At 44.6% G+C, this 13,774-nt stretch overlaps 1 protein-coding gene across 1 annotated transcript in view; it reads left to right on the forward strand.

The window, feature by feature from the left end:
- ly75 (lymphocyte antigen 75) overlaps window positions 1-13,774 on the forward strand; it is a 33,786-nt gene that overhangs the window by 4,120 nt on the left and 15,892 nt on the right. Inside the window, exons 3-14 of the mRNA XM_052063397.1 lie at window positions 1,421-1,594; window positions 2,734-2,895; window positions 3,665-3,784; window positions 4,905-5,045; window positions 5,142-5,339; window positions 6,304-6,461; window positions 7,368-7,475; window positions 8,164-8,252; window positions 8,414-8,583; window positions 12,431-12,630; window positions 13,199-13,341; window positions 13,444-13,522. Of these exons, the coding sequence (XP_051919357.1) occupies window positions 1,421-1,594; window positions 2,734-2,895; window positions 3,665-3,784; window positions 4,905-5,045; window positions 5,142-5,339; window positions 6,304-6,461; window positions 7,368-7,475; window positions 8,164-8,252; window positions 8,414-8,583; window positions 12,431-12,630; window positions 13,199-13,341; window positions 13,444-13,522 (1,742 nt within the window). The remainder of the gene's footprint in view (window positions 1-1,420; window positions 1,595-2,733; window positions 2,896-3,664; window positions 3,785-4,904; window positions 5,046-5,141; window positions 5,340-6,303; window positions 6,462-7,367; window positions 7,476-8,163; window positions 8,253-8,413; window positions 8,584-12,430; window positions 12,631-13,198; window positions 13,342-13,443; window positions 13,523-13,774) is intronic.

Genomic DNA, 13,774 nt, shown 5'->3' on the forward strand with positions numbered 1-13,774 from the left:
TGCACGCAGCGAGACTCTGCGTCCTTGTAGCAATCATCACTTAAAATTGATACACTCCTTCTTGAAGGCCTTGTGGAGACGCACAGATCGTTGTAACGCACTAGTTAAATACAAATCTGAGAATCAGTTTTGAGGAAACGAAAGTTCTGATGTCACATCTTTTGGTGTCGCCCTTCTGATGACATAAAAATGATGTGAATCCCTTCCTGCTTTGCACTCGTGACCACCGCAGCTATTGTCTGTAAACCGCGGGTGCCCAGAATATTCTGTTATTAAAAGCTTCGAAGAAACTGTTCATCAACTCCAGCCTGCATTTGGATAACCAACATCCTCCTTGTCTGAAATTCAACCAACACGCCGGGGAAAGAAGGCCACTTTCCTCCAACAGTAGAAAATCTTTCTCATTTGATTGCATGGAAAAAACTGTTGACTTTTTCTGATTATGTTTACAGTCGCTTTTTCTTTTGGAATCATGTTGTTGTCCAATACAAAGGCACAGATTAAAAACTTGTGCAATTGGATCAGCTGCAGTTGCAGCACAGACCTAATAAAATGCATCATCTAATTGTATCCAATGGATCTTCCTTGAAAAATTATACTTCATCAAGTTGCTTCAAAGTACAAAATATGTGTTGAAAGCACATGACCGCTGGCTGAACTACAGATCGTATGATAAGGAATAATTCTTCAAATGTACTTTGATCCATTGAAAGGCGGCAATTTACAGTACTGTATACTGAAAATATAATACAGCGGTACCTGGATGTACGAGTGCCCCGATTTAATACGATTTCAAGTTACAAGCTATCGCTTTTTTTTTTTTTTAATTGTATTGCGAGCAAGCATTTCATACCCTACTGCTCGATGCAAGTGTAAAAAAGAAAACCTGTCAACACACAGATACTTGAGTGCATGGGATTTTATAGGCTTCAGAAGACTTGATAAAAGTTTATTCCTTTACATTCTCTTTTACCTATGAAGCCCTTGACACTCCTTTGTGGGTATGTACAAATTAATTTGACTTGGCCTTTGACTTCATTTGATTATGCGTCTAGGTATATATTTTGGAGTACAATACTATATTTCTTTATTTAGTAATTAATGTAAATTCCATTCATTTCCACGGGTACCATTGGTTTGATATATTTTTAAAATTTATAAGATTCATCTTGTATCACTGGGAGACCTTGTGAGGATAAGCTCACAGTAATGTCCAAATTATTATTTGGACATTAATAATAAATTATTATTATTATTATTATATTGTATCTTGTGATTTCCACTCTTGCTGCTTAAATGTTGCTGCTACATTCAAACTTTACATTTTTTTTCCATTTCACTTTTTATTTTATTTTATTTTATTTTTACATTCTTGTAGGTCTTTAACCCTGTGTGCTCCTGCTTTTATATTTTTATGCAGTCGTTCACACCACCAATGGAAACTCTGCCGGCGCTCCTTGTGAGTTCCCCTTCAAGCACAATGGAAACTGGCATCACGAATGCCTCCCAGATTCTGACTTGCCAGGACTCTCCTGGTGCTCTACCACCAGTGACTACGATAAAGACAGAAAGAAGGGGACCTGTCTAAAACCTGGTATGTTAAAATAATAATAATAATAAGTACCGGTACTAGGGTCTGATTTACTAAGATCTCAAACAGCGGGCGCTAAATTGCATGTTCCTTCAGAGATGTTGATGGGCATGACTTGGCAAGATTTTGGCACAGACCACTTTATCTAAATTATTAGATTTACACTCTTTTTACTTCTGATTGTTTTCACTTTGAAAAGTTTTGGAAAGCTCCGGAAGTGCCAAATGAAGTTTGAAATAATGGAATTGGAAGTGTTGGTGGGAGACGCAAATGAAACTTGGATATTTCATCACAGCGTTTGACTCATGTTGAGTTCCACACAACTTGCATATTCAGAGCAAGTGTCTGCTTATGATTGCAATATAAAAGTCAAGTTCCACAACAACTAATAATATTTGTGAAGTTAGCAACCGTATTTTATTTGAATTAACTAAATTCAAAGAGTGATTTGGACATAGTGCTCTAGTCTGAGTAATGTTGCGTTTAAATCTTGGTGCAGCATACCGGAAAAACTGCCCTGGGAAAGCACAGCACCAATTGCCAGAGTGCACTGGACTGACCCAGATGCAAGGAAATGCAAAATTGAAAGGACGTTTGTCACAGGTGGTACACTGTGCCATGACCCCTTCTTGTGACTGACTTTGCTGTAAGAACTGGCATGTCCAATCCTCAAGGGCTGCTTTCCTCCCTATTGTAAATTTGTACCATCTGTGAAGAAATCCAAAAATGATCCTGATCATTTGAATCAGCCATGTTGGAGTTGGAACCGATCTAAATCATGTCGGACAATGGCCCTTTAAAATGGAGTTTGGAGACCATACCTTTGCCGCAATAACCAAGGCAAGAATGCCTTCCTTTCAGATGGTATTTTCGGACACAAAATCAGCTCACATCGGGTGTGCTGAATTAATCTGTTTGCATCGACCACTCAGTATTTTGCGTGTGTCGGTTGAAATGAATAAAATGAATTGCGCTACAAATTTGCCCGGTGGGTAGATGCAATCCTGGGTGCAACCAGTTATGAGATCAGCTTCTACATGTGTTTGCTGCCGTTTTTATGTGCACAAACATTTAGTAAATCAGACCCTTAGGGTTCGTTTTATACAAAAAACAAACACTCAACTGTCTCACTGACTTTTCAGAGAAAGGTTGCCAGACTCTTTTTACTGGGCCGGAGGGGAACTCCTGCTATCAATTTGTTCCCAATGCCGCCGTGACCTGGCACCAAGCGCTAGATTCCTGTCGGAGCCAAGGAGCGGATTTGCTCAGTGTGACTACCCTGGATGATCTCCACTCCTGCACATGTAAGAATCACGCCGTCAAAAACAACTTAACACATGTATCATATAATGATACAAATAATACATCACAAAGATGGGAACTGGAGTCATTGCAACTTTGTTACTGAAGTCAACTGGATGTTTTGATAACTTGTGACTTGTATTGACGAAACACTACAACTCTGCAGATTCAACTTGGACTTGTGTGCAGAGCCGATGAAAACATTTACAATATTTAATAGCCTTGAAGTCCACGTTTAAGTCACAACTACATGTTAGTGAAGCAAAACTGCACACTTATTGATCACTGTGTGCTACTACTTCTACTAGTAAAATGTAGTTGGCCTACTCGTGTGTGTGGAAATGTTATATGGTACTGTGGAAAAATATTACTGATAAGGTAGTCATTTTACTCGTGTCTGTTAGTTTTTTATTTATACTAAGGAAATTGAATAAATGCTCAAACAGCTTTCTACAGATGTGAGAGTTAGCCTCGGGACTTGACATGAGATAGGATGAGATGATATGCGTCCACGTGACATCATTATCTGACCTTATTCTTCCCTTCCTGAAGACCAGATACCGCATCTAAGACCACATTAATATGTGCACTTGAAGGCTAAGACTTGAGACGAACACATGCACGATTTGATCCCATCTCGGACATAATCAGTCATATTGTGATCTTTGACTGCGTCCTTCTACTGGACATTGTCATTCCTGTTTCTTAATGATTCTGACCTCTCTCACTTCCTGTTTTCTCAATGAGTCCTGCGGTGTATGCTTGGTTCAGTTTTAGATGGCCTCAACATGATGCCGGAGAGGATGTGGATAGGTCTCCATCAGTTAGACGCATCTCAGGGCTGGCAGTGGTCAGATGGCTCCCCGCTCTCAATGCTGCGCTGGGAAACAGGTGCTTGTTCTCCTCATCTAGTTTGATAAGATGAAGATTGCTATAGGTTTGGACGATTGCTGGTCAACTTCCAGAAATTTTCCAATAATGTTCACGTGAAATTAAACTTTGGGAATTTTGGGAAGACTTAGATATACATATTTAGCATTTAATATAAGAAAATCAGTCATTCAACACAATGTTTCAATATTTTAAAGATCTTAACTTTCTATCAGTTATAATTCATTGTCCTTGTTTTTTATTTCCATCTCCAGTGCATACCCTGCAATTATTTACTGAGTTGTATACAATGTACCCATGGTCAGCGAAATGAGATTGCTGATATAATTTCTCCTGTATCATGTGGCTCACTTTTCTCCCCTCATCTAAATGGGTAAAAAGATTACAGTAACAGTAACAAGGTGGCGTGTATGTGGGCACAATTTCATAGCATAACATTATTTCAAATATTCAAAGTGAGTTGTACATGCAGTAATGTCAAAAAGTATGCTAAAATATACTTTGTATATAATTTGAAGTTCACATGAGCTCAGTAAAAATTGACAGTATTTAGTTTGAATGAAACGTCTATCTTGATGAAATCTGGCTCTCAATAAACATTTGGTGTGTGTTGTTGTTGGTGGTGGTGACGGTGGCGACTGGCTTGAGTTGTTCAGAAGCTCACTGCGCCCGGTCGTACTCTTGCTGAGCAAGCCCATGAATTGCAATGAATACAAGACAACTAGTTATCGTACTATGGTAGAGCTCTTTTCAATCTCTAAAAGTGAAAGAGACTAAAGCTATTAGACTGACATGAGCTCTCTGCTGATATTTAGCGCACGACACTGTAAATTCTTGATAAAGTTATCAGAGTGATATGAGCTCTTTGCTGATACATGGAACATGCCATTGTAGATTCTTGAAGATATTTCGCCCAGACATGCCTGGAACTTGACTTTGTGAAGAAGCCTTTTGAGTCATAAGGAAGAGGGAGGGAGGTATCTTCAAGAATCTGTTGTTCTTGCTGTTAACTCATCCCCTCAGATAACGGATACTGTGAACATTGAAAAGACAGCTGGAGGCGAATGCCACTTGTCTGCTCTTCCCTCATGACGCGTTTTTGTATTTTTTTCTGTGTCAGGAATGCCCCCCGTCTCTCTAATCATCGCGTCAGATTGTGGAGTCCTGAACACCAAGCAACAGTATGAAGCTGAAGCATGCAGCAAACAACTGCCATACGTCTGCAAGAAGATAGTCAACGCTACTCAAACAGCTCCATCGGGTAGCTTGCAACTCACTTGAATGTCAACCTTTCTGTCACTTTTAGCCTTGGTTGATTGGGTTGAGAACACATTTTATGGCCTTACTCTCCCTGCAGAGTCACTCGTGTATAAAGAGACAGTGTGTGCTCCGGGTTGGGTCCCGTGGAATGGCTGGTGTTACAAGTTAGTGACGGACAACCCTTCTAACTTCACGGATGCACAGCAGAACTGTAACCACACAGCAGGAGGAAGCTTTCTTGCCAGCTTCCACTCCATCGACAGCAAGGAGATGATCAGCACCAATTTTCATGCTGGTTTGTCCCTCTTAAATGTTTTTCTGTCAATGAATGCAATAGAAAAGAAACACGCTGATATGTTTCGCACTTGTTTACACAATTACGATACTCACAAAAAGGTAAGGATATCATGCTGTGGAACGAAATTTCAGGATGAACTTAGAACTTTAATGATCGGCCAATAAATTTCCGGGTTCAACTAGTTTGTTGAAACAGTCATCTTCAACAATTGATTGGACACGACTTCACAATTGAGAAGCTTCAAACAGGGTGTTCCCAGAGGGAAATGGCCACTGATTTTAGAACGTCACACTCAAGTGTCATCACCAGGTTGCAAAGCGATACAGACAAATTGGATGAGTCTAAGAATGCACACACAGCCTTAGAATTTGTTGTGAATTTTAATCATCTTCTTCTTTTTAAAGATCAAGTTATGAAAAAAAGTGCAGAAACAATGAACAGCTGAACATGGGCATTCGAAAGATTAAATCAGATCAAATAAAGTTTACCTGGAAACGTAGTGGATTTTAGGTTCATCCTGAAATTTCACCAGGAAGCCCAATCACTCTAACTTTTTGTGAGTACAGTGAACACTTGCTATCTGCAGGGTTTAGGGACTGAGCCTGCCACAAATAGCAAAAATCGCAGAGCAATTGACATCCACAGAATGAGGTTTGTAATTGCCTGTAGATTCCAAATCGATGGAGGCAATGCATGTTTTTCTGTTAGATGAAAGTATGGCCAAACAAAATAATGCTTTTCTCCTCAGTTCAGCATAGGTGCTTGACACCAGATTGCATAAAAACTGTATTTCTGTATGAGATATGCCTCGGTCTTAGTTTTAATAATACGACAGGTTACCCCACCAAAAAAAAAAAGGCAACTGGGCAAATCTGTGAATACTCAACTGTGAATATATAAGGATCCATTAGAGTTCATACCTATTGAAAATAAGTATCAAATGTGTGTTACTTTTTGTCAGATGGCCAGCAGTTGAATGTGTGGATCGGTCTGGTTGGAGAGGGCACAAATCCCACGGTCTTCAAATGGGTGGACCAGACACCAGTCACCTTCACATTCTGGGGCCCAAATCAGCCTTTGAAGCCTTCGCAGGATATCAGCTGTGTATTCTACTCCTCGGTGTGTGTGTGTGCATGTGCGTGTGTGTGGAGTATTTGTGTGGGGAGGGGGGGGGGGGAATAATGTTTCGAAAAGTACATTTACTACACAAATTAGTTCAAAGTTCATTACAATCAAGTCATATTGGCCGCTCTCAAATGCTGTGGGTATGCCCTCTAAATACTCTTGAACCACGCCCCGTTCAGCTGTCAATCAAATATCACTGCTACTAGCTGAAAAAATGAATTCTCCTTTATCTAGCATATTTTGTCTACTAATAACTTTTTGATTCATTGATCTAAATATATTCGCTGATAGCATCCAGTGGCATTGTCACTGTGGGGCCTTGCTGTGACAACAAGGAGCTCAAAAACCGTGCCATCGCAAAGCTATCCATACACTGGTTGCCAGATCAGACTTTTTTTTTCACCTTGCTTTTCCCCTGTCTCTCTTGTAAACTGTGCATATTCATGGCAGACAATGAGGCACTCTATAACAACCAAGCCAACCGCATGTCACAGTTGCACTGATGACTGCTGATGTGAACAATGGTGCTTTTAATGGAGAAGCCGGGACTCAAGCACAGGCCAAAGTGCATCACTCGGCAGCATTTTAGCCACGTCCCTCAAAAATTGGGAAAAATTGAATGGCGAAAAAAACAATTTAACAGCTCTCAATCAATCAGGATATCAACCCAATTAACTTTACCTCTCTCAAATTGAATTGTCATCCACAGATATTAAAATAAATTAACTATTTTAACAAAGAAAGGAGTAGAAAGTACTCATACCTGATAGCAAATGTAAAGAGTAAATAAAAAAAAAAGCTTATTCAAGTTGAGTACAAAGTCCTGAAAAAACTTTATGAGTACATTATTTGTACTTTATTACTTGCCACAAAATTAAAACTCTTTATGTCTCCCCAAAGTCTCATGATTGGCAGGTTGGCCGCTGTTCTGAGAAACAAGCTTTCATGTGTCAGACAAAAGGAGAAGTCAGCGAATCATCGGGGCCGGCCGGCTGTCACTTTGAAGATGTGAGTACGGCCTGAGCTTTATGACGTCAATAAAATCTGATGGATTTATTTTTTGGTTATTTACATGGCAATGATACTTGCAGATCCACTAGCACCCAAGCTAAAGCACTTACTTACCGTATTTTTTGGACTTAATTGCTGTGGAGTATAAATTGCTCCAGTCATGCATCATAGATTAAAAATAAATATACATTGCACTTGACTGTAAGTCACATTTTTTGTGGAAATCCATTTTACAAAAAGTGAGAACAAGAACAGTAGAGGTCGGAGTCGCGTACAAAATCTTTGTTACCTAATTGTGTTGATGGCAGCAAATGAGTTCCAGTTGGATTTGCAACTTCCATTTCCAACTGTGCAAACATTTTTCTTTTCAGTTTAAAATTGCTTACATTAAGAAGTCTGAAAATCACTATTTTCTCAGAGGAGCAATTTTGCTAATCAATACTTCGATACTTCATAATGTACGTCGCAGTAATAGCTTAGTCGGGCACAGGCTCACACGCAAGCGGGACTCTCTTCCCCGATCGGTTGTGAGGGAGCCACGGGTGCTGCCGTACTGTGTATGTCCATGTTATGAGGAGTCAAGCTTCTGTCCGGACAGAATTATGTTGTTGATGTCATAGTTTTTAGTCTATGTTTATGCAATCATATGAAAGTTTGCCAACATATCACTGCTGTTGATATTTAGGGCTGGAGGAGACATGGCAATTCCTGTTATCAAGTGAACACCACACAAGTGTCTTTCAAAGACCGCTGTCACATCACTATAAGAAACAGGTAGGAGTCGGTTCACCTTGCGACTTGACTGGCACCAAGAAACACTTGTGGTACTACAGCAGATACGGCCAAACGAACAAACTGACAAAAGCTAAAATGTGAAAGCTGTGGAACTGTCGATGTCAGATGTCTGAACAGTCAATTTTATTTATTTTCTCTAGGTTTGAGCAGGCCTTCATCAGCCGTTTGCTTGGAGATTATATTAGTAATACGCCTCAGTATTTCTGGATTGGGCTGCAGGATGTTAAGAGCACAGGAGAGTATCAATGGCATGGCCAGGATGATTCCCAAGTTCAAGTTACATACACCAATTGGGGCTCTTTTGAACCAGGTATGTAATTCTGCTCTTTATAAAAATGCAACAGTGAATTATTAGTCCGTTGAAAGGCAATACCCCTCCGTGAGTCGTCACCTTACCGTGGTGGAGGGGTTTGTGTGTCCCAATGATCCTAGAAGCTAAGTTGTCTGGGGCTTTATGCCCCTGGCAGGGTCACCCATGGCAAACAGGTTCTAGGTGAGGGGCCAGACAAAGCACGGCTCAAAGACCCCAATGATGATTACGATAAATGGATCTCGGTTTCCCTTGCCCGGACGCGGGTCACCGGGGGCCCCCCTCTGGAGCCAGGCCTGGAGGTGGGGCTCGTTGGCAAGCGCCTGGTGGCCGGGCCTACACCCATGGGGCCCGGCCGGGCACAGCCCGAAGAGGCAACGTGGGTCCCCCTACCCATGGGCTCACCACCCATGAGAGGGGCCAAAGGGGTCGGGTGCAATGTGAGCTGGGCGGCAGCCAAAGGCGGGGACCCTGGCGGTCCGATCCTCGGCTGCAGAAGCTAGCTCTTGGGACATGGAATGTCACCTCTCTGGCAGGGAAGGAGCCCGAGCTTGTGTGTGAGGCAGAGAATTTCCGACTAGATATAGTCGGACTTGCCTCCACACACAGCCTGGGTTCTGGTACCAGTTCTCTCGAGAGGGGTTGGACTCTCTTCCACTCTGGAGTTGCTCACGGTGAGAGGCGCAAAGCAGGTGTGGGCATACTCATTGCCCCCCGGCTCAGTGCCTGTACATTGGGGTTCACACCGGTAGACGAGAGGGTTGCCTCCCTCCGCCTTCGGGTGGGTGGACGGGTCCTGACTGTTGTTTGTGCATATGCACCAAATAGCAGCTCAGCATACCCACCCTTTTTGGAGTCCCTGGAGGGTGTGCTGGAGAGTACTCCTGCTGGGGACTCCCTTGTTCTGCTGGGGGACTTCAATGCTCACGTGGGCAATGACAGTGAGACCTGGAGGGGCGTGATTGGGAGGAACGGCCCCCCCGATCAGAACCCGAGTGGTGTTTTGTTATTGGACTTCTGTGCTCGTCACGGATTGTCCATAACGAACACCTTGTTCAAACATAAGAGTGTCCATATGTGCACTTGGCACCAGGACACCCTAGGCCGCAGTTCGATGATCGACTTTGTAGTTGTATCATCGGATTTGCGGCCGCATGTTCTGGACACTCGGGTGAAGAGAGGGGCGGAGCTGTCAACTGATCACCACCTGGTGGTGAGTAGGCTCCGATGGTGGGGGAAGATGCCGGTCCGTCCTGGCAGACCCAAACGTATTGTGAGGGTTTGTTGGGAGCGTCTGGCGGAATCCCCTGTCAGAAGGAGTTTCAACTTCCACCTCCGACAGAGCTTTTCCCATGTTCCGGGGGAGGCGGGGGACATTGAGCCCGAGTGGACCATGTTCCGTGCCTCTATTGTTGAGGCGGCCAATCTGAGTTGTGGCCGTAAGGTGGTTGGTGCCTGTCGTGGCGGCAACCCCCGTACTCGCTGGTGGACACCAGCAGTAAGGGATGCCGTCAAGCTGAAGAAGGAGTCCGATCGAGCCTTTATGGCCTGTGGGACCCCAGAGGCAGCTGACGGGTATCGATTGGCCAAGCGGGCCGTGGCTTCGGTGGTCGCCGAGGCAAAAACCCGAGCGTGGGAAGAGTTCGGTGAGGCCATGGAAGCCGACTTCCGGACGGCTTCGAGGAAATTCTGGTCCACCATCCGACGTCTCAGGAGGGGGAAGCAGTGCACCACTAACACTGTGTACAGTGGGGATGGGGCGCTGCTGACTTCGACTCGGGACGTTGTGAACCGGTGGGCAGAGTACTTCGAAGACCTCCTCAACTCCACCAACACGCCTTCCTTGGAGGAAGCAGAGCCTTGGGACTCTGAGGTGGGCTCTCCTATCTCTGTGGTTGAAGTCACCGATGTGGTTAAAAAGCTCCTCGGTGGCAAGGCCCCAGGGGTGGATGAGATCCGCCCGGAGTTCCTCAAGGCTCTGGATGTTGTGGGGCTGTCCTGGTTGACACGCCTCTGCAACATCGCGTGGACAACAGGGAGAGTGCCTCTGGATTGGCAGACCGGGGTGGTAGTCCCTCTTTTTAAAAAGGGGGACCGGAGGGTGTGTTCCAACTACAGAGGGATCACACTCCTCAGCCTCCCTGGTAAGGTCTATTCAGGGGTGCTGGAGAGGAGGGTCCGTCAGGAAGTCGAGCCTCAGATTGAGGAGGAGCAGTGTGGTTTTCGTCCCGGCCGTGGAACAGTGGACCAGCTCTACACCCTTAGCAGGGTCCTTGAGGGTATGTGGGAATTCGCCCAACCAGTCTACATGTGTTTTGTGGACTTGGAGAAGGCGTTTGACCGTGTCCCTCGGGGAGTTCTGTGGGGGGTGCTTCGTGGGTATGGAGTACCGAACCCCCTGATACGGGCTGTTCGGTCACTATACCACCGATGTCAGAGTTTGGTTCGCATTGCCGGCAGTAAGTCTGAATCGTTTCCAGTGAGGGTAGGACTCCGCCAAGGCTGCCCTTTGTCGCCGATTCTGTTCATAACCTTTATGGACAGAATTTCTAGGCGCAGCCGAAGCGTTGAGGGGGTCCGTTTTGGGGGCCTCAGTATTGCATCCCTGCTTTTTGCAGATGATGTGGTGCTGTTGGCTCCTTCAAACGGGGCTCTCCAACTCTCACTGGAGCGTTTTGCAGCCGAGTGTGAAGTGGTTGGGATGAAAATCAGCACCTCCAAATCTGAAACCATGGTCCTCAGTCGGAAAAGGGTGGAGTGCCCCCTCCGGGTCGGGGAGGAGATCTTACCCCAAGTGGAGGAGTTCAAGTATCTTGGGGTCTTGTTCACGAGTGGGGGTAGGAGGGAGCGGGAGATCGACAGGCGGATCGGTGCAGCGTCTGCTGTGATGCGGACGTTGTATCGGTCTGTCGTGGTGAAGAAGGAGCTGAGCCAAAAGGCGAAGCTCTCAATTTACCGGTCGATCTACGTCCCAACCCTCACCTATGGTCACGAGCTATGGGTCGTGACCGAAAGAACGAGATCCCGGATACAAGCGGCTGAAATGAGTTTTCTCCGCAGGGTGTCCGGGCTCTCCCTTAGAGATAAGGTGAGAAGCTCAGTCATCCGGGAGGGGCTCAGAGTCGAGCCGCTTCTCCTCCACATCGAGAGGAGCCAGATGAGGTGGCTTGGGCATCTGATTCGGATGCCTCCTGAGCGCCTCCCCGGTGAGGTGTTCCGGTCATGTCCCACCGGGAGGAGACCCCGAGGAAGACCCAGGACACGCTGGAGAGACTATGTCACCCAGCTTGCCTGGGAACGACTCGGGATCCCCCGGGGAGAGCTGGAAGAAGTAGCTAGGGAGAGGGAAGTCTGGGCTTCCCTGCTAAAGCTGTTGCCCCCGCGACCCGGCCCCGGATAAGCGGTAGATGATGGATGGATGGATGGATGGATGAAAGGCAATAGAGTCACATGCAGCAGGATGGACTCGTGAGTCACAAGGCTCGTATAATCAGAAATTACCCTCATGTTAATGAGAACAATATATGTTTCACCTCTTTCATCCCCCTCTGTCCACAATTGTTGATTCAAACTCCACAACTTGATTACAATCAACTTTATAATATATTCAAAATAACACACACGCAAACATGCACGCGCACACCCATACACATAGGCAACACATCAACTTGGGTTCAATTTTGGGAGGGCTAAGAAAAATGAAAATATATCTTATCTTCCTACTCCCTTGTTGATGCCTTTGGCAATGAGGTCATGATTTCGGTCCTGCCTGTTCATCTATTTGTGTTCCTCAAAACCTACTTCAAGAAAGTGTTATATTCTACTCGATTATCCTTTTTTCTTTCAGCGCACGATGGAGGTTGTGCTGTGGTCGGCACCTCAAACAGCCTGGGAAAGTGGGAGGTGAAAAACTGTACGCTCTTTAAGGCTGGCACCATTTGTAGGACAGACCTCAGCCCAGTTATACCACCAGAACCTGAACCGGACCTAACCTTGCCATGCCCAGATGGATGGGTATCCGTACCGGACTCCAAATACTGCTACAAGGTAAGTGAGTGACTGAGTTTTTTTTTGCCAAGGAGATGTACTTCATTCGCAATATAATTCACATTATTCACATAAATGCTACATAAACTACTAGTAAACTCATTTTATTCACCAGTAAGACAATTCACTGTACGAGTAGCACAACTCGCTAGAACGAGTAGAAAAACGACCTTACTTGTAATGTTTTTCCAACGACTAGCGCCAACATGTCCACGAATAGAATTGCCTCACGAGTAACATGTATTTGTCCTACTAGGATGTCCAAGCTGCGTGTATAGCTGGGTATCAACAATATGGAATACCTGTAAATGAGAATTTAGTCACAATCCTTTCACTTGTACAAATGTACCACTTGTCCTGAACATAATTCAACACTCTCGTAGAATGAATAAGGGCACATGCTCGTAGAATGACTGTCTTAAAACTGGATAACCTGGACATCAGGGATATGGAGTAAATGCTATAACAGCTTGTCACAACACCAAAAAAAATTATACAGCTTTATTAGAGTTCAACTGAATACATCATTTTAATTCCTACGCTGCTTTCTCTTTTTTTTCTGAATCAGGTGTTTCACGAGGAGAGGCTCAGTCGCAAACGTTCATGGGAGGAAGCCGAGAGGTTTTGTCAGGCCCTTGGAGCCAACCTGCCCAGCTTCACCACTCTGGATGAGATGAAAGTGCTGCATGGTATCATGAGAGACACCATCAGGTACAGACTGTGGCTATTTTATGCTTAATGAAGCATACACCTGAATGGCAAGGGCTATAGTCCTAACCGGTGGATTGCCATCCAATGTTCTTGTTGCTGCAGCGATGATCGCTACTTCTGGGTCGGCCTGAACAGAAGAAACCCAGCCGATCGCTCTTGGCAGTGGAGTGATGGCCGTCCCGTGAGTAAAACCTACAGTAAATCTTAATGTTATGTCCGGTGAGTGGTCACAGTGTGTGTGTGTGTGTGTGTGTGTGTTTATATATATGTATATATGTATGTATGCATAGTTTCACACCTCCCACACAATTTAAATATGTTTAAATACGTTTTAACTTATGAAGACGCTTTTGCATTTATTGAAATACACTTAAAGGCCTGTTCTCAGTTTTCTGCGGTCAAGAAATGGGAGCTGCATCACATCAGTCCCACT

Source organism: Hippocampus zosterae, chromosome 4 (assembly GCF_025434085.1).
Source record: "Hippocampus zosterae strain Florida chromosome 4, ASM2543408v3, whole genome shotgun sequence".
In the NCBI taxonomy this organism is placed as follows: Eukaryota; Metazoa; Chordata; class Actinopteri; order Syngnathiformes; family Syngnathidae; genus Hippocampus; species Hippocampus zosterae.